General features: G+C 40.8%; 1 protein-coding gene across 2 annotated transcripts; it reads left to right on the forward strand.

Moving 5' to 3' along the window:
- Nucleotides 1-70: 70 nt before the first annotated feature.
- Nucleotides 71-18,013, forward strand: LOC121666280 (cell cycle control protein 50C-like). Of its 2 annotated transcripts, XM_042031682.1 has the most exons (9): nt 71-1,365; nt 2,195-2,305; nt 3,448-3,549; nt 4,932-5,022; nt 6,867-7,004; nt 7,996-8,205; nt 8,998-9,123; nt 15,716-15,863; nt 17,296-18,013. In XM_042031682.1, exons 1-8 carry the CDS (start codon nt 1,153-1,155, stop codon nt 15,748-15,750), a joined length of 1,026 nt encoding a protein of 341 aa, XP_041887616.1. In that variant the 5' UTR covers nt 71-1,152; the 3' UTR covers nt 15,751-15,863; nt 17,296-18,013. The 2 variants fall into 2 exon arrangements, with proteins under 2 accessions (XP_041887616.1, XP_041887614.1); XM_042031680.1 differs by lacking the exons at nt 15,716-15,863; nt 17,296-18,013 and having other exon boundaries at nt 8,998-10,287.
- The last annotated feature ends 8,349 nt before the right edge of the window (nt 18,014-26,362 follow it).

Below are 26,362 nucleotides of genomic sequence, written 5' to 3' on the forward strand. Positions count from 1 at the left end.
GAACAATGTCATACTGAAATTAGAGTTACACTGCTTTCACCTGCTAGATTTACTACTATATGTCACCACTATATGTCACTAGTAAGACTTTGAAGATGAGCAAACATGGGTGTGAAAGTCTTTTCACAACTCAATTTTCTGTTCCCTCCCTGTGCTGTCCCAAATGAGACGTGTTTCTCTCATGAGAGTGATAATCTAGTTCTTGCCCTTGAGGGGTCTTTGAAAAAGTTGTGTGAATTTCAGTAATAGGTATTCAAGAAGGTATTTTTCACCTCTCTGTTCTAGAGCTGGCCAAATGCTGTTTTTTGCTTTTACATGATAATTTATCTGTATATTATACTGAGACTTTATTTTGGTTAAACTGTTGAAGAGTGCAAAAAGTATTCTTATGTTTGTCCATTTAATTTAAAAGGGGGTGATCTCTGGGTGATTCTTTTGTCATTGTGGACAGTAGGGAATGGATGGATTCTTTTTCAGAGAACAAGATGAATAGAGACGAGGAAATCATCAGTATCTTGGAAAGCCATTGATCCAAACTGCGTATTTTAAAAATGAGTTGTCCTTCTGTGATAAAGAGCACACAACCTTTTTACAACCTTTAATCACATCTCAGTCAATAGCAATGAATGTAACAGGTTAAGAAATTTGATTCAGTCTTCCAAAGCAATGTTTTCTGTCCAGTGCTGTCTGAGCACCTGCAGTCCTCCCCAGTGGAATTCAGCACAACTGGAGTAGAACTCCTTTCATTGTATGCCATGCCTGTTAGCTGGGCAGCTATGGAAGTGAAGGGAGAGGAAACAATGCATCTGATATTACACAGAAATTCCAGTATAGCTGACAGTATCCCTGGAAATGAGTAAGACATAAAAAATCCTACTGAGTTGTGGGGAAGGAGAAATATATCTAAGCTTTTCAAGTAGGAATGAACTGGACACCCTGATCAAAGTACACAATCATTTGATTGGTACAAACTGATCATGGAGATCCAGGCACAAATACAGAAAGCAAGGAAGAGAGAGATCTAGTTAATAAGTAATTCCTCACCATAATGCAGGCTAGAACAAACAATAGTCTCCCAACAATAAAGACAGTATCTCAGCTGAAACACTATCCAGCACAAGGATATTACTCCTTTCTCTCACCAAGAAGAAAATGAAAGGCAAGACAAGTTTTCCTCCCCAAGAAGGAGCAGCACCTCCTTCCAGATGTCCGGATAACAGTGCATTCAAACAGCAGAGGCTGCCAGCTTGGAAGCCCCAGCTCACCATTGCATCTGTGCTCTCCAGCTTCTTTCTGATAGGGGCATTCTGCCTCACTGTGGGAGTCTGCCTTGTCCTGTCTGCAAACAGCGTCAGAGAAATCCAGGTTGGTTTGGGGGTGCTGTTCTTTGATATTCTGTAAAGAGGAAACCAGGCTAGGTTTGGAGGGAAAGGGCATTAAGTTTTTGCTTCTGAATAAAGGTGATAGCAATGGCTTCGTGCCTTGGACATGTGTCCAGCAGCTGGTATTGCTGTGAAAATCTTCAGAGGCAGTCAGTCATCAATAAAATCAGAGTACTGGGTGATTACCTGGGTGGTAATATCTGAAATATGAGTGATAATTACTGCCACTGGCTGGTAATACCAAAATGCTATCATTATTTTCTAGTGTTTTGAAGGGAAATAAGCAAATCCCTCTGAGAGTGTTTGGCACTAGAAGAACATACATATTTGCTGGGGCAAAGTCTTGAAATACAGGGAGCCCTAATGTTTAAATCCCTCCTGCAGACAAGGTTATTCAGACCTGTGGTGTTGTGAATAGATTCCTGTTAGGAGCCAACACTCAGCGCTACACCCGGGCTGTTCAGCAGGGGTGGGCCATGATGCATGTGGGGATTTGTCAAGCATTGCTTGGTCAGCCAGTCCAAGGTGCAGGAGTGTTCTTCACTCAGCACTCCTTTACCAAGGAGCAGATGTGCAAGTTCTGCAACAGTCATTGAAAGGCTCTAAACCAGCTTTAAACTAGGGATAAATGTCGTGGTTGTTCACTGAGGCCAAGTCTTGACTCTCTGCCTCTTCATTTTCAACAATGCTTTTGGCAGTCCAGAGTCACTTAGAAGAGAACTGCTCTGAGAAGTCTTGGAGCCAAAACACTAACCTTTTCCTATGAGCATGTCCCTTATTACAGTGTATTTCCTTGTTCACTTCTCTGACAGATAGATTATTCAGATAAATGCTCAGATTGTTCGAAGTTCCGTGAAAATTCCTCCAATTGGAATAAGGAATGCCACTGTTCTGTTAATTTCACACTAAAGGAAGATATATTGGTAAGTGAGTGCAAGAAACCAACTCAAGTTGCTTAGTACCACCTGTTACTTATATCCCTGAATTATAAAAGAGACTAATTCTGTTCTGTAGAGCTCCTGATTAAATTTGCTTTGTGAGTTTCAAAACATGTAATGCTCAAAATTTTACACTTTTGCTTTTGTTGTTTCATTTTGGTGTCTATAAACAAGACCAGGCTTCTTGGTTGGGAGATGTCCAAGGAGAACATGGGGGTGGAGGGAATGGTGTTTGATTGTGGAGGTGACTTCTCTCTGTATCTCTCTCTCAGTCAGTGGCAAGCCCTTGCCCTTGGCCTGGGGTTGGTTGTTGCTGCCCTGCTAAGCTCTCAAGTGAGAAGGAAATCCGAAGCTCTGACCACTTTACATAAGTAAACCCCTGTAGTCATTTTTACAAGGGTTGTGCTGCTAATCCCCAAGGTCCTTGAAATAATTCAAGTCTAGAATGTGATTCTGAAGTTTTCTTTTGGAAAAAGTATCCCTCATTTCCTGTCTTAAACTACCAGGTCATGTTTTTGAGACTGTTAAAATGCTTCATGTTCTGCCAAAGAGATCTTATACTTAGTACTGAATAAATGATCCCTTAAAATCACAGTGCAATTTAAAGTCACTTTAGGATTCTTCAATATGGAGGAGGCTGTTAAAATACTTTGTAATTCTTCAGATTACAGTGATGTTTGAGATGAGAAGTTAATTAACTGAGTAATGGGTTTTTTATAGTTGCATAATTACCTTTCATGCTTGAGTTGCCTGCCTAGCATTCTTCTTTTAATGTGAAGGGTTTTGTGCACCTTCTTTTATGGAAAATGGGTGTCTGCCTCTACAAAATGATTCACACTCATTGCAAGTTCATGGCCAGCCATGCCATCTTGAGTAAAATAATTGTCAGGCATTTTTATTTTAGGTTTTGTTTGGTGATTTAAATTATGTTTAATTTTGTGCCAAAACATAAAAACTTACAGTTAAAGATTAGATTCTAGCCCGTTTCTGCTGAATTGCTTAGGGTGGAGTTACCGACATTTTAATACGAGTTCAGTACTCCCCTTCCCTCTTTTTTAGCAAGTAATAGGATTTCTCATTGCCTTCATGAACTCTCCTTATTGAAGGGATTTATCCATGAATTCTAGGGTGACGTTTTTATGTACTATGGTCTGCAAAACTTCTATCAAAACCACCGTCGATACGTGATATCAAGAAGTGACGCACAACTGTTGGGCCGAAATGTAAATGTAAGTTTTCTTTTTATGTTGTGAGATCAGCAGCAGTTCCAGCAGGTGTGCCTTTGACCATATGGAGAGCTAACTAGGCAGAACCATAAGTGTGTTTAAGTGGCTCTAGGGAATAATAAAGTACAGATTTGCAGTGTTTGGTCCCAGCTTTTATGCTTGCTAGGGCCATTATGTCTAATAAGTTAGTAAGAGAGGAAGGTTGAGGGGGATAAATAAAAGATGTCAGTCCAGTGTTGCAGTTCTCAAACCTGCACCTTGCAGTGCTGATTAAAAATACATTGTCTTTTCAAATAAATACACAGAAAGCTTTTTCTTCTTGTGTTGTCAATCTTCTTAGCCAGAAGTGTTTTAAACTGTGTTTTTATTATAGGGCTAGGGAATTAAATTATTCCAAGTCTTTCATTTTGCCATCTGGCTTTGGTAGCAGACAAGGAGCAGGAAAAGGTTTGTTCTGAAATAAATGATCACGTAGTTTTCTAAGTATGCAATTTAGAGGTCTAAAAAGGGAGGTACACAGCATCACCTGCAGCAGACCTGCAGAAGGAAACTGGAGAACGTAATCACAGCATTCAGGTTTTTTTACTTACAAATCTAAAGTATATTTTCTGTAGCTTAAAAGTAGCATTTCTCAATATACGCACAGTCCACATGTCCTTTCTGTACCTATGATGGTTGTGCCATGCTAATCTGTTGTTTTTATAAAATGCTTCTTACAACTCTCCAGACATGTTCCTCATTTCTATAAAGTGCTTCTTACAACTCTCCAGGTGTCTTGTCAGCTTGTTTGTTTGCATCCAGATGCAGCTGCTTTTGGCTTTTGTGCCAATCAGATACACAGCTCATTGGAGTTACTTGAAAATGTTTGTGTGTTTAAACCTGAAGATTTAGAGTTTCTTATAAACTGGGACAGGAAAGATGTGATAAAGATGAGGTGGACTTTTGTTTTTCATTCTGTATCTTCGTGTATCAAGATTTGCCCATGTTCAACTGCAGTAATGTGGGCAACTACATGTCCAGCAGTAATGCAGCCCAGGTCAGAATTAAAAAGAAGGAAAAATAAGATGCTCTAGCGTAAGCCAAGGCTTCACTGGAACATTTTCAGTTGTAGCCATTTTACAATAGCAGATCCCCAAACCTGTTTTTGTAGTCTAGAGCTTGCAAGTCAGCAGCAGAATTTGGTGAAGACCTTAAGTTTCCATACCTAGATATGGAAGGTGTTCCTGAACTACAGACCCATTCATTTGGATGTCTCTCTAATGTGACCAAAAGCTATTGGAGACTTAATTATTCAGTGGCTTTTCAGAAGAAGGCATGGGAGGACACCAGCAAATTAAAACCAAACCCTGGCTCTGTGCCTGACTGTTGTGTGACCTTGAATGCAGATCCAGAGGAGCTACTGCGCACCCTTCAGCACCTACAGAAATGGGACCCCCATGGCGCCGTGCGGGGCCATTGCCAACAGCATGTTCAATGGTACGTGGGCACCTTCCTCTCCCACCTCACTGATTCCCTCTTGAAACTGTTCCCTTGCCCCAGTCCAGGGAGTCCTGGTATTGCAAGGTCTCTTTCTCCCACAAAAGGCTTTGTTTGGTGGTGCTACTCTAGTGAATGTGGGGCTCTGCTTCCTACTGTTTAGTAACTTGGCCCTAGTTTGGAAGCTGAGGGAGGTTTTTCATTTTCTAAGGCCCCCTTCCACGTGAGTGTACAGCAGGAGTGAGGAATTTAGGCCCTCTTGAAATAAGGAATGAGGATACAAGGGATTTAGTGTACTTCCTTGCTTAAAAGTACATTCTTGTACAGTGATGGGAGAGCCCAGATTCTGCCTTCCCACAATCATGTGCTTAGAAGGAGGGATTCTCCATGTTCTCCACATTGTTTTGGACCTTTGGATCTACGTGGTTTCATTTTTGTTCTTAGAATGCTGGAAGCATACATAGTCTTAATTTGATCCTGGGTTTGATCTTTGTAGTAATCTAGTGGCCATAATCTGCTTATGAGTACACTTGGGAGATTTCAGAATGTATCTTTGGAAGGAAAACCAACAAAAAAAACTGTACAGACTTTTCTCCCCTACCTCATCTTTTTTGTCTTCCAATCTCTGCTGCTTCCCACTCCCACCCTTTTTCTAACCTGTTCCATGCAGCAGGTTTTGGGAAGGCAGCAGCTCTTTCCAAGCAGCTGAGCCACCCACACCAAGGGTCTTGTGAAGGCCAGTTGTGTTCAGTAACTTCTAGATCCATTTGATTTTCATGTACCTGTGCACCCACGTGGAAGTGTGATTTACTGGGTTCTCCCCAGACCTAGGCCAGCAGAGCCCAGCTGTGGGCAGCCCACACTGTTCTGGAGCATGTGAGGGAGAGTCAAGACAAGCAACTAAGCAGGCAGAGCTCAGAGCATTGCAACTCCTGTGAATAAATGGTGACAAATAGATGGGGATGTGGTGGGCCACAGAATGATCACTTGCCCAGAAGAGTGTGTCTGAGCTTTAAGGAGCTGTGTGAGCACAGGTTTTGTAGCAGGAGGGGGGAAAAAAAGTATGTTTTCATTGATGCTCATGCAGCTGAGCTGTGCTTTTCCCATCTCCTAAAAGGCAACCCCTCCCTATCTGTATCATCTGATTATCCCTGCCCATCATCCCATTGGCTGCCATGGGGTTTACAGAGATGTTAATGAGACCTATCATGTTTCTGTTAAACTAATCTGTGTAGGAAAATATTAATGGATAAAAACAAGTGCTCTTCACCCACTGAAACTGAATGACATGGTTAAGCACAATTTTAACTAAATGGTTATTGACTGAAGAAAGTGTTTGTGTCGAAGTTGGTAGGCAAGCTCTAATTGGCATAAAATTAAAGCAAAATTTTCTCCAAAGGACTGGATTCCCTTGACTGTGCTTTTACCTCTACCCTAGTCCCTGAAAAGACATCATGTGTAGCAAAATTTTAGGACATCTGTCAAAGAAATTCTAGGGAAAACTAACTAGGACAGTAACTTCTGTAACTAGTTAGAGAGCTCAAAAAGTGATCTGCAAAGAAGTTAGTCCCACAGGAGCTGATGGACATGAGGAACATGCGCAGCGTACACAGGGATTGGTAGGAAATGTTCAGTCTTTGAAACTTCAGAAGTTCTAAGACTGGTACCTTAATTCTTCTCGTGAAATGTGCAGTGCTCCATACACACGATGAAACCTTTCCCAGGATGTTCTGGTTTCCTATCCACTTGAAAGATGCTTCGATGTACCGTTTTTTTGTTAGTCACGCTGCCAATTTGACTGACTGTCTTCTGCTCACAGATGTTGCTTATTGTTTTCCCTGCAGATACTATTGATCTTTTCTACAATCGTAACTCATCTGTGATTCGAGTGCCACTGCTGAAGACTGGAAACAGTTGGTGGACAGATAAAAATGTGAAATTTCGCAATCCTGAATCATACAATCTCTCCTCTGCATTTGCAGGTGAGAATGGTTCTGCTGGTGTTCCTTATTTTTCAATGGCTTCCCTATCTTCCCCTTCATTTGTCCCCCACTCTGAGAAAAATCACCTTTGGGAGAAATACCTTCCAAAGCAGGTTGAAGAAGCAGCTTTAGAGGGTGACTGAGAGCAGAAGTCACATTTAGCCAAAATATCACCTTTTTACTTTTTTAATCAGTGACCGTAGAAATTGAGAGAAGATGTTTTTGGAAGACTGAAGTTAGCCCACATCAACATCCTTCTATATAATTTCTTGTAATGCTTTATCTGTCCAGAGAAAGCAAGGATGCAGTTGCACTTTTTTTTTCCTGTTGGCAACATCTGTGAAGGAGAATCGCACGGCCCATCTTTCCTTCATGCCTTTGCAGATTCTTGGGCAGCTGTGAGACACAAGAGGCTGCCTTTATCACTAGTTCTTTCAGACTTGTTTCCTAGGGCTGTTTCCTGGTTATGGTGATACCTATTGAAGTGGGGCTAAAAGCTGCCCGTTCTGGATCAGGGCGGTGCTGTGCTGGATGCAATATGCAAGAGTTAATCATCTAAGTAGTTTTCATGGGACAGATTCTAAATGTCATAGGCTGTGCCATTAGACTGCAAAAAGGTGCCTTTCTGGTTGTACAGGAATATATTAATGTATAAAAATGAAGGCAAGCTCTTCGTTACAGAGAACATGTTGCTTGCTGAAGAGGCAAGAATCCAGAATAAACAGTATATTCATTTGTGCAAGTCACTTTGTTTTTCTTGTGCTTGAAGGGTCTAATGTGTAGCAGCTCCTGGGTACTGTTAAACCATTAATTTGTGTTTCAGGTGAGGAGGCATGCTTGGAGATGCTATTATCTGCCATAATCATTTTGAACAGTGTCTTGTGTCTCTTTTATATCTCATATTCTGTTTTGGTTGTGTGAGGCCCAGAATTTCAGCAGCCATTGTTTTTACTGACAGTATGTCTTTCCTGCTTTGTCTCTTTGTCACCAGGGACAGCAAGACCTCCTTACTGGCAGAAACCAGTGTATCTGTTAGATGAGGATGATGAGAGGAACAATGGTTATGTGAACGATGACTTCATTATCTGGATGCGAGTGTCGGCCTTCGCTACGTTCAGGAATCTCTACCGTCGTGTCAGGCGGATACAGCAGTTTGCAGAGGGCCTGCCAGCAGGGAATTACACCTTCCAGATTTCCTACAGTATCCTTTCAGATTCCCTAGGACTGTTAGAGAGTTACACTGAGGTGGAAGTGAATAGGACTTGTATGGTCAGCTGACAAAGAAACTGCACAGAACACCCCTGTGTCAGCAGAGCCCTCTGACGGATTTGGGGCATGGCCTGACTTACAGGAGCTTTTGTGCTGGTGCCACTGCCCCTCACACCCAACAGTGGGAACTCTGCTGACTAAAGCACTCCTTTTGTCAGCAGGAGTTATGTCAACATGACCATAAATTTCTCTTCTTTCTCAGCTGAAAGAGCTGTGTTTTTAAATGTTGTGTCATGGTTCTATTCTGAAAGCTTCCATGGGAGAGATGAAAGGTAAACTCATATAACATTCTGGGCACGACATATTGGGTAGAGGTGAGCACTTATCCTCACAGAAGCTATGTGGAGTGTCACGATAAGCTTCCCAAAAGGCCCATTTTCAACTGAGCTTTCATAGCAAATTAATGCAGTAGCAGTTCTATAAATTATGAATCTGAAATTTACAATGTTTAAAGAAAGAAAGTATTTCCATGTGCACATGAAGACTGTATCTAAAATCACTGGGTTTCTTACCACCAGCTGCTTACCACCACCGAAAAACCAGCTGGGTTTTTGGATCCAGAATAGCAGAGACATCACCAGTCAGTTAAAGGGGTTTTGGCAGCAAAGGCAGACCTCAAAACTCTTTATGCCTTGGAAAGCTTTTTGAGCATTTAACCACTACTTTCTCTTCTCCTGGAAATAATGTACACTTTGTTAGTGAAATCTTAACATCCTTCTCTCAGATTTCCCTGTTACCAGGTTCAAGGGGAGGAAGCATGTGATTCTTTCAACCGTGGTGTGGAGCGGAGGAAGTAACCCATTCCTGGGAATTGCCTACCTGGTTTCTGGCACAGCAGCAATCCTGACAGGTTTTGTCATAACTGGCATCCACTTAAAGCTCAGGAAAAAGAAAACATACTTTCAGAAACAATAAGATTCACCTGCCTTTCTGAACAAAGACAAAAGTGTGCAGTGAACAAAGAAGGTGCAGCACAGACCTTTCACTCTTTCCCCTGAGCTCTGGACCATTTTCAGTGTCAGGTTTGGTGAATGTACGCACACTGAGGGGGAGAGCTACTGCATCATCTGAAACCAAACTTACCTGAGGTGTCATTCTTATTAATGCACGTGTGAGCCTAAATTTGTTTCCTAGGAAGCTTGTAGTGAGGTGAGCTTCAAACAGCAGATAGCACAGCGGATTAGAATTGCAATGGCAAAGAAATTATGTGGTACCAACGTCTGGCCAGAAGTCAGGGTCCATATTAATTTCTTTCTTGGCCCATAATTCAGACATTTCTCTTAACTGAAATGGAGCTTTGGATGGGTAAGAAGTGAGGTCCTGATCCAACAAAGAACTTGAGCAGGTAGAACTGATGGCTAAAATCTGCTTGTGGGCCACATACATGTGCTAAATGGCTTGGCTTGGGTTTGATACATCTTTTTCAGATATGCTGAAAAAGTAACCAATTTACATGAGTGTATTCACTCCAGTTTGAAACCTGATTTGTAATTGAATACAGGGCATTTATTAGGAGGTTGGAATTTGTTTAGACCAAATTTATTGTATTTATCTAGCTACTGAGAGCTGGAGGGCATCCAATCACTGATTTACATTTTTTAAATGGTTTAATAGGTATCTTAAATTAAAAGTTCCTTTAATGCAAAATATTTAGCAGAAACATCTACCTCATATAACTATTGGCCAAAATTGCACTCCTACCTACCCTACCCTTCCATATGAAAGTTCACAAATTCTTACATGACACAGAATGGTAACTTATTGTCAATAAAAAATAAAGCACCAGAAAATCTGTCAACTTAATTTAAAGCAAACGCTGCAGCTCATGAATAGGTTCACCAATTTTCACGTTCAGAATTTTACACATTTAGGACTTATTTCTAGTCTCACAAGATGAAGGAACAGCACTGAAGAATTTAGGTCAAGCATACCATGGTAGCTGCGAATTTTTAAAAGTAATTTTTCTGTTGTAAAGTGCAACTGGAATAAAGCACTTAAATTCCTTTCATAAGTATTTCATGTGCCTTGCCTCTCTCTCTCCTAAAAAACCTTCTCACTCACTAGAACAAGAAACAAATCACAGACTGGAGCAGGAGAGAGGGATGTGGCACAGGGCAGCTGCGTGCCACCGTCAAGGCACCTGCATCTGCTTTTGAGAGTGTCTGGGGCTGGGGATCTGGTGACCTGTGACAGATGGCCCCTGGTGAAGGGGTTTGCAGCCTCAGAAGGTGCAGTTTCCCTGAAGCTCTGCTTCGTAGCTGAGCCATGAGCAGCAGAAGGGGAGCTGCTCTAGTTCCCAGCCCGGCCTGGGAGAACAGTCCTGCTCCACCAATGCTTTGTGCTGACTGGGAAAGGTGCCTGTCCCCTCTGCTCTTCTGGCTCGGGGCCTGTCACCTCCATCCAGAAGCTGTAGAAACAGGGTTCCTGGATTTCAGCCCTTGCACCTGGATCTGTCAGGAGCTGTGGAAGAACCCCACCCCTCTCTGGGCTGGACAAGACAGAGCATGAAGCAGTGCATTCAACAATGCTTAAGCTCATTAATCTAAATCACTTTTAACAGTGAGACATTCTCCTAAACCTTTTAAGTCCTTTTGAAAATGTGATCCCATGCTGCTCTCTGTGGGATTTCCTGACAAAGCTGAACTTATGTTTTCTGGCTCCTAACAGACCATAGGAACTTCTTTATTTTTCTCTTTCTCTTTCTTTTTTATGTGGGTTTTTTTTAATCATCTGAGAAACTGACTTTTGAGAAATGATAGGGGTGGTTAAGTCACGATGCAACTGTCACTGATTTTATTTCTTCATGAAGTATCTGGTAAAAGAGTTAGTAAAAGGAGACTGAATAATGAGGTATGTATTTCAGTGAGTCAGTGTCTACCAGGAAGAAAAAGCTCTATAGAAAACACAGCCCGGCAAGTAGTGTTTGCCCGTTATCTCCCAGAGTTTTGTGCAAGAACCTCTTCTCTTGAAATGTAGATTGTCTTCAAACCCCTCCATAGGGAAGACCTGTCTTCAAACAAGTCTTTCTGTTTTTCCAGAAGTTGTCTAAGTCTTTGTTTATAAACTCAAAATCTCATTTTTCATCTTACCACAGCTTTAAACATGCCTTACTTCTTTCTGGTACCCTCTGAACAGTGTCCTTGGAAGCTGCTGCTTCAGCTCCAACCATTTCTGTTGTTAGCTCTGAGAAGCTCTGCAGTGTCTGTCTGGTTCAGGATGGTGCTGCCCAGACCAGAGCAATGGGAATGGCAGCTTTGATTAATTACTCCCAGCAGATGGATTCTGCCTTGTTCAAAAGGGTGGAAAATAAGTGTTAACAACCTCCTTACGTTGCCTTTTGTGCCAGGGCTGCAGCCACGCTGTGGGTCTGCCCCCTGTGCCAGAGCTGGCACAATTACACCTTTTCAAGAAAGCTTTGCAGGTGTGTTCCTCAGTGCCCACACTGAGAATACTTCTCTATCTACATGAAATGTTTGTTGAATATTTTTATGCTGCTGCTGCCTTATTCCCTTTCATGCAGGGGCTGGAATAGAAGTGAGAGGCTGGGCTGAAGGACTGGCCTAACCTAACAGAAAGATGGTAAAAGCCATCATTAACTGCTCCTCGTTGTGCCATGTCCCAGGGGATTGTCCCCTTTTGTCAGCTGCTGGTAGCAGCAGGAGGCATGAGTCCAGGCAAATATAGCAGGATTTGGAATTCATTTATTCTGGCTAGTAGGAGATCATTAGGACAGCTGGATCAGGGAAAGTAACACTGAGGTTTGGAGGGCAGAGGTATGGAGGAACCAGAGATGTTACACTTTTCCTGAGGTACAAATTGCTTTCAGAATACCTGGAGTGTTACAACCATTATTGTGTCTTTGACTTATCCTGCTTTTGCCTTGTGCATTTGATTTGATGAATTAAGGTTATGTGCCTTGAGTAAAAAGGAATTTTTTTTTAAGAAAGTGCCTTGGTAAAACTTCCCAAAATAGAATTTTAATTAGCTTATCTATCAAACATGCTTTCACCAATAGTAAGTGAGCTCTTATCTCAGAGAGATTGACATATGTAGCCTTGACAACTCAGTGCAAAGACGTCTGGGTTTAGGATTGCCGAATGACATTGAGTTATACCTGAAAATTCTCTAGTCAACAGCACCACCGTGCGGGCTACAACATTAAGCCATAAAAGACTAATTGCCATTATTTGTAATGTCTTGGCATATCATAATTATTAAATTGTCAGTTCCTTTGTTACTACTGCTTAAAGCCTCATCTTGCATCATTGCTGCATTTTCAGTCCCTTTGAGCTAAATGAAATGTTGCAATTTTCTTCACTCTCCACAAAAGAAAGACTCATGTCAGAAATGGGGTTTAGGTTTGGTGAACTGAAATTAATGATGTCATAGATGCTGAAAGTACTAGAAAGTGATTTTTTTATTTTCCCTATCTTTTTTCCTAGAACAGATAAATAAAAGAGGATATTTAGCTATTAAGTTTTTTTCTTTGGGGGAGTGGATATTTAGTAAATGGAAAACTGGACAAAGGATTCCTGTTAACAGATGTAATCTAAATTCATACGGTAAAAGTGGTCTAAAATAGATAAGTCAAATGGGATATATGTTTCTGGGGTTTGTTTATGATTTTGAAGATGGCAGTTACACGTGGGAGCATCTTCTGGGGTTCTTCAGTTTTTAACAGTGGCAAAAATATCTGGAGGGAACAAGATCCCATTATTATGAAAAACCTACCTGCAATTTAAATCTCATTTCTAAATTCCAGGGAGGTATAGGAGACATCTATATTTTAATGTCAAAAACTGTTGTAGTGGTTTTGGTTGCCAGCTCCTTTTGGGATTAAATTTCATTAATGGATATAACTCTATATCTAGAAAGAGAGACATTTTTATAAACCCAAAATCTCATTTTTCATCTTACCACAGCTTTAAATATGCTTTATATCTTTCTGGTACCCTCTGAATTAATCAGGATATTTCAGAAGAACTTCAGTTAGAGAATTTTTCCAAGTCTTCTTCAGGCTTTACAGTCTCATGAATATATGTCCAGTATTTTTCTGCCATGGTTGGTTTTTCTGTTTCTAATCACACACATTTGCTTTCCTCTAAAAATAAAGGGATGAGTCCTTCATGTGAAACTGATTAGCATGATCACAGACCTATAGAATCTGGAAAAGCTAGTTACATGCTGCATCTGTTTTATATTAACAGCTGTGTTACATGCAGATTATCAATATTAATGTGTTTGGATGATGTATTTTAGTGATGCATTGCAGTGTAAAAGCTTCCTCTCCTTCCTCTGCGAAATGAAACTCATACAAGAGTGAAGTCAAAAATGGCGGTTCAGGGAAGGGAGGGCTTTGTAAGCTTTGACAATGTAAAGAGAGGTTGCACAGCAATTTGGATTTGAGATGATAGATCTAAGAGAGGAGAGAGCATTTGCCGGTCACACAAGAAGGTGCTGTCATCCTCACTGAGAGCAGCAGGGTTTGAAACAGCTGATTTGAGAAAAACCTGTAACCACAAAATGAGGGGAATGGCAGAAGGGGAAGAAGTACTTTTCCTGCTCTTGGGTGTGGAGGCAAAGAAATTTGGCTGAGCTGCTCAAGATGATGGCATATCCTGACATGTGATCTGGAAAGTCCATATGATTTTGAGCAGCAGCCAAGTTACGCTAAAAAGTTTCTTGGTTTTTAGTGCAGTCTGAACTACAGTGCACAGGTTTTGAGCTCATGTGTTTTGACTGGGTTCTCTGTAATTGCATTACTCCCTACAATTCCAAGAATAATTTTGTTATGAGCTGGAAGTGCCTTGGGCAACTGCCTTCAAGTTGGTGGTCTCTTGTTTCCAAAAGAGGGATTGTGGAGCATTTTTGTTCTCTTTGGGTCCTGCTTTTTCCTCAGGTTATGGAAGCCAGGCAGGGGAAGTGTGGGGCTTGTTTTGCTTTTGCTCACATTTATGAATGAATGGAAAAGGTTTTCTCCCTTTTCCCATGAAGCCGCCTAGGAGAGGAGAAGGGCTATAGGGCTGATTCTGGGCCAGTGCAAGTAGAGGCAGTATTTAGATGACATCAAATAGTAATTGTCATAGGTGAAGATACCAAAATACCCTCTCGTTAGCCATTCAGGCGCTGGGAGGGGCTTCCTCCGGTCGTCGGAGGTGCTTTTAGAGAAGGCTTTAGGGAGCGCTGCGAACAGGAGCAGGTAAATAGGGGTGTGGCACGGCAGCTCGCACCGGCAGGGCAAGCTGGCAGAGTTTCAGCCATCCTCCTGCTAGTGGGGTTTTTATTTTGTGTTGGGGTTTTGGTTGGTTGGTTGATTGATTTGGGGATTATTTTTTTTCAGCAATGGGCCCCAAACGATCAAAAGCTTGTTCTTTGTTAAAATTGTAATACCAAAGCAGGGAATTATATTTGGTTCTTTCGCAGTTATAAGAAAGGATCTTAGAATTTCAGTAGAATATTTTCTGTTTATTAGGAATACATCAATTTAATAGCATCAAATTTGTGTTATAAATATAATGGCAGTTACAATCCTATTTAGATTGTCTTTAATTTGTTTTCTACAGAAATAAATTATTCCTGAGCCTTAGACTTCTTCCAAAGCTATCCCATAATTTTTCTTGTGTTACCATTCCATCCTTCCAGAAGCTGATTATTGCTTGCAGAATTGTCTGCAGTACTCAAATTTACTACCTAAATTCTTAAGTAGCAATATGAAGAAGTCATATGAAGAAGTCATGTCTCCCACAGTAAACTCCTGGAAAAGCTGGCAGCCCATGGCTTGGCCAGGAGCACTCTTTGCTGAGCCCCCCTTGCTCCTTACCCATCAGGATGACTTGTTAGAATCCCAAGTTCTGTTGCAAATATGGGCTGAGATGCATTGTCTCATGTTCTGGAGATTTTAACAATAAACAGAAAGAAAATGATAAAATTGAATGAGGAGCCTGAGAATTACAGTAGCAGGTACAGGTATGGAATGTTTGGAAGTCATTCATTTATCTTTATTTAACTTCAAAGCCTGAGAAAGTGCTGGCTCTGTAAAACTGAGCTTTACTTTATCCATCTAGAAGTTTAGGCATCTTCCTTTTCAGTACACTTCTATACTGTAAACACTACTGGAGCAATGAGTGGATGTAATACTACATTTTCCATTTTTTAGTTTGCAGTGGAGGTAGATTTGATCAATGGCTACATTTGGGAATGAAGTGATTAAGAAATCTTAGAAAGGAAGTGAGGTCATGAGTAAGAAAAGGGAAAACAAATAATTTATAAATGAGAAACATGGAGACAATAATATTTAATCCTCACTGGAATCCCACAGAATCACACAGTAATATTAAGAGGCCAAATTTCTTCTCAGGGCTGCTGGTAGTATATAATTTTCTAATTTATGTTGCTAGAATACAAATATCTGAATTCTGTGTATCTTTTTTTTCCTCCTTTAGAAGAAGCTTCAGCAATACAGGATGGTAACAGATGAAAAGCTGATGTGTCTCACACAAGCATTTAAAGGCCTCCCTTTGGTAGAACCTGGAAGAGAACAAAATCCAAAATATTTTGGAATTGCAAGCAAAGGTCCAGCAGGCAGCCAAGGTGTGTACGTGAATGTGTGAAGCATGAAAGAGGAGTTGTGGCTAGTTTATCCCTGTAGTGGAAAATCTGGTATTTAATAGATATCTGTTTGCACAAGTGCCTCTTGCATGAGCGTGAATGTCACTTCTGTAAATTCCCATGCCATAGGTTCTGCTGGGAGCACAAGCAAAGGAGGAGAATAGCCTTCCCCCATTAAGATGGCTTCCAAAGTAATTTTCGTTCTGAGGGTCCCAAAAACCCCCCAGAAACCCAAAGAAATCAAACCCAACAGAACCAGGATCTCAGCTTCTCTGAGATTGGTGTTTCCATAAGACACTGGAGGTCGCTGCTGGCCAAACCAACTGGTCAGAGAGGTCTGGTACTTGGTATTTGTGACTTTGTGAGAGGGGAGTGACCAGCTGAGTGCTGTGTGACATGCAGACAGGCTAAGATAAGCCAGTAGCATTGGTGGCCAAACTAAGCAAACGTGATTCACCTTGAACTTCTAACCTTCGTTCACCACTGTGTTTTCTCCCAGCTCTCTTTCCTGGTTTGTTGTTGAAATGCATTGCTTTTGCTCTCAAGGTCAGTAACTTCTTGTGAATCCCAAGATTTTGGGAGTTACTTGTATTCCATAGTTAAATGTTGGTTTGGGGAATCTTTGTAGTTAAAAATTTTCTTCCTGGAAGAATTTTCTTCTTGGGAAGAAGCCACATACCAGATCCTTTTTAATTTTTTGAGATTGACCCAGGCCTTGTAAAAGCAAACAAAAGGAAATTACCCCCCAAAATATAAAATCCAAACAGTCAGAAAAGCACCCCTCAAAAAAAACCCAGCCTAACACCCAAACCTTCACATTCAACAGTTCTGCAGCACTAGAATTTTCAAATAGTCTTTCCTTACTTTACTTAATTAAATACAGAATAACTTTTTTTTTTTTTTACTGAAGAGATGTCTCATTTAAATTAAATCGTAAGAAGATCAGCAAAGAGCTCAAAAAAGTCTTGAATTGTTTTCTATCCAGTCATTGTTGTCATCAAATTTATAATATTGGGCATTAGGACAAGTGCGTAAGTCTGATTTTCTCAAGAAAATGTCACCAAATCAGCTCAAATACCTGTTCAAGTCACATGAAGTAAGTCTTGTGCATGAGCTACAAACAGATCTCATACTACTATCCTGAAATTGTGAGGCTATGTGTAAGAGTTCTTCCTGTTCTTATAGCCAGTAAAGACTTACAGCATGCTTGAGTGAAAGAATTCTGTACCTGGGCATCAGAAGAAAGTTAGGAGTGTGTATGGAAGATCCTCTAGTCTGTTTTTTCAGATACCTGAATATAAGAGTTGTTATTGAGATTTTTCCTATTTCACTATAACTAATTTTTGTTGCCTTTTTGCTTGTTTGTTTGGGTTTTTTTGTTTAACTTTTATCCCTGCTTTGTCTTTTTCTTTAGAAAAACCTGTTTTGACCTATTCTGAGCCCAGGACTTATGCAGGCAACAGGGAAAATATGGGGAAATTTCCACAGGAAGAACTACCTTTCACATTTCCCCCAGGGCCAGGTGCCTTGGGTGATACGAGACCTGGTGGAAGCTTTCCAGCTCACATCTTCCAGCCAGCTGTGCTGCTGTCACCACCACAGCAGAAGAGCAGTCAGGAATTGTCTTCCCTCCAGAAAAGTGAGATCTCTCTGACTGCCGTAGACTTAGGAGTCTGTGTTGTGTGTTACTGTTTCAATCTCACAGTACCTTTGAAGATGTATTTTCTATGGAAAATTTTTAATCTGTATGCCTAGACATATTGGCCCTATAGCTGGAATGTCCTACTGCTGCACCCAGATATGCATTTCTTTTGTTACTATGCCTGCTGCTAGACAGCCTGTACACTTTTCCATCTCCTGGCAGCAGTCCTGTCAGTGGCAGTCCAGACTGACATTTTTATTTGGTATTCATTTTGATTATCATATCTGTGTGATTGCTGAAGCTCTTTGTCGATGACCTACAGCACATCATTTCAGATTTCCATCTGCTGATGGTGTAATCCAGCCTCCACCACCTTTAATGGTGGGACCACTGAAGCCTGGAACTTCTCTGTTTCTGCAATCCATGTTGCAGACACACCAGGATGTCTGTAGGCTGTGTGCTCCTGCTTTGAGCCCATCTTCCCAGCAAAGGGGTTTTTGGAAGCTGGGGGAGCCAGGTTCCCATTGGGCTTCATTTAATACACAGGAAGTGGTTGAGGGAATTTTGGGTGAAATTATGTGGTGCCAGATAACCAGATAGCTCAGTCTTGTGTCAGTATCCATTGGCTCTAGGAGTTTCATATGTTGGTGGCTCACTTCTCATTGTTGGGAGGAAGAAAGTTCATCAGGGTGATTAGGGAAGGCATTTCTCATTTATCCTTACTGAAGTGAGCAGAAGGAAGCACCCTTTGTGATTCTCAAAACGAGCTGTTTTCTGCTGCAGCTGTCACTGTAACCACAAGCATCCCACTGAACATGCCAGGGCCCTGCATAACACCCTTGTTGAGAGGCAGATAATTACATCTATGGCCAGCTGGATGGTTGCTGACAAGAAGGAGGGTACAGGAGTGGGTTTTGGGGTTTTCCTGCTTTTTCCTCCCTTTCAGCTGTGTTGTTTTGTAAGCCTTTTTCAAGTGAGAAAAATAACCGAAAGTCCTTTTGATTTTTAAGGAGCTGGCAAGGCAATTGAAAGTTTATATTTAATTCAGCCACTCAGCAGGCTGCTGTGCTGTGAGGAGGTGCATAAAAAATCTGGAGGAAATGAACCTAAGGTCTTGTTCTACAAAGAGCAATGTCTGGTTTCAGTGCCATTGGGGGCTGTCAGATGTCTTCTGTAATTTGAAACCACAGTGCAGAACTGTATTCTGAGAATTCTCTAAAATATATTGTTACTCTCTTAAGACTGATGCTAAATGGCTCAACAAATGTTAAACTTAATGAACGTTTCTTTATGCTCAATGATTCATAAAACACACTTGAGTATAAATTTTTAAGTGCTCTTCTCAGCTCAAGAGGCAAGAACTAAAGCTTGTGAAGGAATGGGCTATTTGGTGTATGAAGCATAGAAAATCTATTTTCTGTTTTGATCACAAAATTCAGCTTGGACTTAGCATGTAGCAGCTGGCAGTGCTGTAACTTTAGTCATGTCTGTCTGGTGTGTTATCTCTTTGCTGATGATAACCACAAAAAAAAACCTAACTACTTTTGTTGGCCACAGTGTTTCCTCTTTAGAGACTAGGTAGTTAGTTTATTATCATGCCAAATGTCTTGTATTATTTTGTTTTAGTATCCTAAAAGTTTTGTTAATAACCCAATATAAATATCAGAACTGAAACAAAAACTTAGTTTACCAGGAAAGGTAACTGAATTTTGGAAAATGGAAGACTAACTAAAAAGTAGTATTTGATCTGTCAGCTAAGAAATTCAAAACAATTTATCATCTTCTCAGTGAGTTCTCTGTCTATCTCTGATTAAATCATTTAAATGTAAGAGTGTTTGCAATAGGAAATACTAACCTGGTGAGTTCTTACAGCAGGATATTGCATAGAGTGGTTTTGATCAGTAACGTAACACCATTCAGGCCAGATGTTACAATTCAGATTCCTACTTGATTATTAGTAACCTGATGCAATAAAGTCCGTGTTGGTTTCCTCAGTGAGGATCACATGTCCCTGTCCTTACTGTTCCTTCATTTCGTGTTTGTAGTGTTTGCAGCCATTTCCCCATCTACTGAAAGAGAGCCATGCAAGGAACGGAGCTTACCTTCCTCCCCGAGGACACAGAGCACAACTGAGGAAAACTGTCCCATCTCTAGAAAGCAACAGCTCCTCCTGCAGACAAAGACATGGCGAGTTCCCATGAGAAAATCAATCTGTCCTGCCCAGGTGACTCTGGGAGAAACAGCACAGCTGAAGAGTTACTTCAAAATGGTGATCTGCTGGGCCAGATAGCTGAGCTCACACGGCAGAATGCTCTAATTAAAGCTCAGCTGAGCAAATTCAGAGGTGTCTCTGGAGACAAAAGTGATTGCCTACATCAGCCAGACCCGACCCAAAATGCACCTAGTCCAGACTCTTCACAAGGACAGGTCAGAATTTAACAGAAGAGGAAGGCTGGATCTCCTTCCTGCTGATCTGCTTTCCCATAGTTTACTGGGGCTTTTTTGTCTTTCATCTTGTCAGTTACTATTTGCTTGCTTGAGACTTGTGATTTTTTAAAATTATTCCATTAGCAGATCAGCAGTAGTTTCTCATATTGGCCCCATGTTGTATATGGGTGCTGAAAAGTGTGCAGCACATTTATAAGGTTATGCTGCAAAAAGAGGTGGTGTAGCAATGTGATCCAAGCTCTTGTAGTTTGCATACTAGAAGCAGTGAAAGCACTGCACCAACCCACAGCTTCTTGTCAAGCTTGTAGAATGCATATTTAAAGCCATGTCATACATGTCTTCTGCTACTCTGACCCAAAAGCACATGAGATTAAACTTAAACTTGGGAGATATCTTGAAGGCTTCAGTTTACATGGAAGAACTTTAACCTGCCACTAAGCAGTTACTCAGTGGCACCCCAGTGAGTGAAGTTAACATCACAAAAACATCCCTGCCCTTGCTACTGTCTTGCTACGTGTTCCATCACAGTGACTGACTGACTGACTGTTCAAGTACGGATCCTAAAGATTTAAAATTTCCTCAGTTAAATATAGGCTGAGAGTGTTGTCACTTTCTAATTGTGTTATGTTGTGTAATATTTAGTCATTTGGTTGTAGAAGGTGATGCAAACTTTTAGTAAGTGTTGTTTTTGTGCAAGCAATTACTGAAAGGGAGGGGAAGGGTTCAAAGCAATCAAAACCTGGCTTAAAGATGAGTTCCAGGACAATTCTGCTTTTGCTTCCCCACACCCTCCTGAATATTTGTGTCTCTTATTCTTAAGTATAGTATATTCTTAATTATATTCTTAATTATAGTTAATTGCTGGATGTTTGGTGGTTTTGGTTTGGTTTGGTGGTTTGTTGGGGGAGGGGGTGTTTGAGGTTTTTTTTTTTCTTTCTCTAATTATGTGGACAATAACTGTATTTTTCCTACTAGAAGGAAGATCAGTATAAAATATTGTAATATTTAATCAGTTAAGGACTTAGATACAGGATAGTGAAAGGGACAAAATCAGGTTTTTCACAAGAAGTGCTATATAATTATATTCACTTTCAGTTTGAAAACTAAATGCATAGAAGCACTTGCAATATATTGTATGCCCTCCTTGAGGGTGCCAATTGTAAATTTTTCATTGGAAGTAATTATCCCATTATCCAAGTAGAGTCATCTCATGGTATCAAGGAGCTTGGAGGAAAAAACAGCAGAGCTGCATGGCCAGAGCACAGAGGCACAGGATCAACTGTTGCAGTTGATAGACCAGCAGAAATCAGCTGCTCCTGACATGGTCCCTCCTGTGCTGCCTCCTGTTCCAGCCCCATCCCTGAATTATACCAGTAAGTGCCCAGCTTCAGGAGAAACAAAAACTAGTAAGACAATGTTTTTCTCCTTTTGAGAGTCCTTATCTTATTGGATCAGTGGTTGTGGTCAGCAGTACACTTGCTGTTAATGACTGTGTGGGTACAAACACTCCTTACTTCAGAGAGCTAAAAACACATCAGCTTAACCACTCCTAAAGTTAGCTTCTTAGTAATTAGTCTGCTGCAAGTACTGTGCTTCATGTTAAGTCTGTTCTTTACTATGTTCTTGTCTGAAGAACAGGTGCTACATTTGGACATTAGTAGGAATTTCTCCACAGAAAGGGTTGTCAGGCATTAGAATGGGCTGCTCGGGGACATGGTGGAGTCACCACCCCTGGAGGTGTTTAAGGAAAGATTGGATGTGGCACACAGTGCCATTGTCTAGTGGACAAGCTGATGTTCAAAGGCTGGACTTGATGATCTCAGATGTCTTTTTCAACCTAATTGATTCTGTGATAGTCCCTGGTGGGCAGCACTGGGCTTTTTAATCAGTCCTGTATTGTGCAGAATCTTTGAAAAAGATCTGGCTTCTAAAAATCCTGGCAGAGTGGTTATCCTATTCTCAACCACATTTTAGTTTTTGTCTTTTGGGTACTCTTTCCATCAGACTGTCTTGTTAGTTACTGACAGTGTTAATAGAAAGTAATAACTGGAGCTTCCAGTCATGTAAAGAGGTAAAGTAGCTAAGGGAATATTCTTGCTGATTCAAGATTCATAGATCAGCTGCCATATCTAACTGTAAAAAAAATTACTTTCCAGGAGGTCAGGGCTGCTTTACCTTCTCATGGAGTCATTGTCATTACAAGCAGAACTGCATGTGACCACGTACTCGTGCTCTGTCTGCAACACCTGTCCTTTCCCCTTGTGAAATCAGAGGGATGTATAAAGGGGGAGGGACTTGGAGAGAGAAAGGGAGGCGGAGGGACCAGTGTGTGCGTGCACATTTGCATGCAGGTGCAGGTGCAGTGACTCATGGATTGGGTCATAACACTTTCAGTGCTTCTTTGGCTGTTGTAAATTCAGCATGGTAAGTAAAATCTTAAAGGAACAAAGGTGAGAGATCCAAAGTCTCTAAGCCTCTAATTGCAAACAACCCAGAAAATTTAACCGTGGAAGAATCATTCTATATCTGTGAGCATTGTCTGTAATTGCTCTGAATATCTGCTCCTCATTGTCAGTCATTTTCAGAAAGTGGGTATGAAGTTTATATTTAACTTGTTGTTTTATTTCTGGTCTGTATATTCTGTGAAATTGGGAAGAGGCTGTGATGCCTCTGAAAAAAATGGCAAAACAAAATGAATGTTGTGCAGTGTTGCTGTGTTCTCATAATAATCAAGCAATTATTTATTGCCTAGAAAATGCAAGGAGGACAGTTGAAGTGTCTGTTCCCGTGGCAGTGGGTGTGGGCAGCTCCAAGGATGACAGTGTTTCCCATGCCAGTGTGAAGTTCACCCTTTACTATTTCATTTTTGTTGTATCTTAATTGCCCATGCAGCAGAAATTGAAAACAATGGGAAAATTGCCATGTGTTTTTCTGGCTTTGTGGATTTTCCCTGACTTTCTCACATTCACTGTGGAAGTGGGACAAAGGTCTAACAGCTTTTTCACAACTTCCTTTGTATTTAAAATATCTGCAATCTGACATGAGACAGATGACATGTTGTTGAAGACTGCTGATGAGGTGTCCTAACTCAGGATCAGAGATACTATTCTACCATTCACTTCCATTTTTCACTTTTCCAGTCTTATTTTGACTATTTCCAGGTCTGTAGGAGACTCCAGCAAGCCTTGTTCACCTTTAAGTGCCACATCAGAAAGTGCCAAATTGACTTCTGTCAGCCAAAGACCAAAGGTGAGAACTGAAAAATCTTCAGCCAGAAGATCTGATTGTTGTCGTAAAAGGAAAAAGATCATCCTAAGATGGATGAAGGGAGGAGTGCTCTGTCCTGTTTTAAATATCCCAAGGCTGTTATTAATTGATTCATAGCAGTTTGGATTATAGACAACTGGTAGGAAGACACCTGAGAACTAGTGGCATTCATTATTTTCCGCCACAGAGTTGTTGTGTACAAGTGAATAACCCTTTTCTGCTGTGGCATCTTTGTGTGTTAGAACTGGAAACCTTTGGAAGTCTTTCCCTGGTGGCTCCAGAGAATCTCAAGCCATGATTATGATGTACTGGTGGAGCCACAGTCAAGAGGCAAGCAAGCTCTTACCTAGCTGTTGCACAAGTCAGTTGCTGAAGGATGAATAAATCCACATGTAAAGAAAAATCCCCAGTCTAGATTTCTGACTCCTGATGTGCAAGGAAAAGGATAGCCCACAGTGAGGTGCTTTCACATGGAACTCTGTAGTGGTACAGTCTGATAAACCAGCCACTGAGCTGTTTATAGGCTTGAAAGCAACCATGAGGACATATTAATAACCTATTTCCTAGTGTCCAAAATAATCTAAATTAGGAGTGATAAAGAGAACAGAGTTAGGGTCCAGGACTCCCTATCCTGACAGCAAACTATACATCTCCAGGCAGGAAATTTGGAATTACTAAGGTAGATGTGGCTTGAAGCAGCTGATGTGACTCCCTCCATGGTGCCAATGGCAGACAACAATCCTAACACAAGTCTCTGGGAAATATACTCTATATGAATCTCAACTGGTTTTTTCTTTTACAGAAAAGCAAAAAGAAGGATGGTTTGCATTGTCAATGCACATTATGTAAAGGAAGCTGAGCTCAAGTCCTATATTTTTAAAATATTTTTTTACGAACCACAATTCAATCACAATCTCCCTCTACAAATGTACAGTTTAACTCTGAAGTGTTTTCATGTCAGTGCCATTAGTATGGCAAGGTCCATGTGCTTATTGTATTTGTGCCCTACAGAGCAATCTTGGTAGCCCTGGGAATGAGGTTCTGAGCTGGACACACCTCTATGACCTTACAGCTTTTCACCAAAAAACTATCTCATGAGGTTGTAAACTCAGGCTGCTGGAGCTTTACAAGTGAGCACCTGATACCTCTGTTAGGTACACTGAAGGCAGGAGGTTTTAGAAATTGCCTGTGAAACTTTCTGGAGCATTTATTTGCACAAGATATGGGAATAAAATGTCAGGAAGAACTGAGATGAGGAAAGGTACCTGCACTGAAAAGGAACCTGGATATTAGGAAGCCATTCTGTTTCTGGGGGATAAGGATTTGCATCAGAAAGAATTTATTCCTTCTGTGGTTTACAGCTGCTCCCAAAAGTTGTGTTTTCTGTGCAGTTAACATGTCAGAGATTGCATCTGGACTTGAGGATTGCTTTTCAAAAATCTCATTTAATATTTTTGTAGTAAATATAAAGTGACTATTTGAAATCAGAATCTTTATTTGCTATGTACTAAAGTATGTGCTCTTTGATACAACAGAAAACTGATATATATAATTGTATTAAGCTGGTTTGCTGCGTGTTTTTATAATATTCTAATGACCATGGGTTTTATATTGGTTTTATTTGACTTTTTAAAGTAGTCATTATTTTATTAGTAATGCTTACCTGATGCCTTTTCCTGGTCTTAAAATCAAGAGTCAAATACGGTTAGAAGGGAAAAAGGGAGTTTACCTTGGTATTTATTTTAAGGATCCTTGGGCGCATTACATCCAGGTCAAATGCACTGAAGTGCACCCCACAATGCACACCCTCAAAAGATCTGGTATAACATTATAGGTGTTACTAATTAGCATATCTATCAAAGATTCCCCAGTGAGAGGCTCAAGTGAGCCTCCCTCCCCAAGGAACCTTCTCCTGGATGGTTCTATCTCAGTTTACAGAATGTGTTCTGGAGAGGACCTTGGGGTCTGGGGCATTCTGATCCCTAACTATGAAGATTCTAAGATGTTTAGTCTCCTAGCTTGACAAACAAGTTCAAGAATGTAGGCAAAAAGGACTAAGAATACAGAAGTTATAAAAAGGTATAAAAAGGGTTTAAAAGAAAAGGCAAAAAATCATCATGGCATCATACCAATAAAATTTAAGACTGTGAGGAAATGCTTTGTTACCTGTTTCTTATCTTGTAGTAAACCTGGCCAAAAACATTTATGATGCAGATCTAGAAAATGAAAATAATTTGCAAGTCTGGGAAAGAAAATAGCTGCAGGTATCAAAAACTGATTTTGATGAAGATGCCTTAATATTTCTTTTAATTGTGAAATTTCTTCCTAAAGATAGTGATAGGGTGGAGCCAGCCTCTGTCCTTTCAGTCAGTTCAGTTTTAGGAGAATGAAGAAAATATGCTTCTCTTTTAATTTTTTTCTGTTTTGTTTTGGTTTGGGTTTTTTTTGTAAAGGAAGGGTTCTTCTAAACAGATTTAGAAAATCTAAAAAATGTGGGATTCAAAAGAGGATCTGTTCAAATGTTCATTGATACTTCCATGGTTTATTTTTCCAGTGTTAACTATGGGAAGTGAAGAAGGTTTCTATTTCTGTATTTTGTAAAATAACAGTTAAAATTGCTTGGAAGAAATCCCTCAATTCATGAAGAGATGGGAATGCCACAGTTGGGATGGGACCACATAACCATAGTGCCCACAGGTTAATGCCATTGCCTCTGCCAATGGTTGCTACCAATGCTCTGTAATTAGTCTGAGAATTTCTTTTAGAATACAGGATCAGAATTAATCTTTTGAGTTGTCTAGTTTCTTTACCATGGAAGTCTCTGGGTGGGAGGGACACTTCCACTCCAGATGTCTCCAGTCACCTCCCACCACCTCCTCCACAGCCTGTGACTTCCTGCGGTGCAGGCTGGGGTCACACAGTGTTCCATGGCTAAAAATGAGCTGTCCCTGGGATGTCATGGAAGTGTGTTTGCTGGAATGCTGAAGGCTAGTGTAAAGCTCAAGGCAGTGTCTGAGAAACTGTTAGTGCAGGGAGTTCTTTTGGGAGTTTGTTTTTTTGTCTGTTCTAGACCGAGCAACAAACTGCAGCTGTTGCTAGAACTCGACTCAGCAGCTCAAGCTTT

The sequence above is a fragment of the Corvus kubaryi genome, unplaced genomic scaffold, assembly GCF_017639235.1.
Source record: "Corvus kubaryi isolate FWS band 111438036 unplaced genomic scaffold, C.kubaryi_AGA036_p1.0 37341, whole genome shotgun sequence".
Classification (NCBI taxonomy): domain Eukaryota; kingdom Metazoa; phylum Chordata; class Aves; order Passeriformes; family Corvidae; genus Corvus; species Corvus kubaryi.

Coding starts and splice junctions, on each gene's coding strand:
- LOC121666280 (XM_042031680.1), top strand. CDS start 1,153: ATGAAAGGCAAGACAAGTTTTCCTCCCCAAGAAGGAGCAGCACCTCCT. Junction 3,550..4,931: donor TGTTGGGCCGAAATGTAAAT/GTAAGTTTTCTT, acceptor CCTTGAATGCAG/ATCCAGAGGAGCTACTGCGC. Junction 8,206..8,997: donor CACCTTCCAGATTTCCTACA/GTATCCTTTCAG, acceptor TCCTTCTCTCAG/ATTTCCCTGTTACCAGGTTC.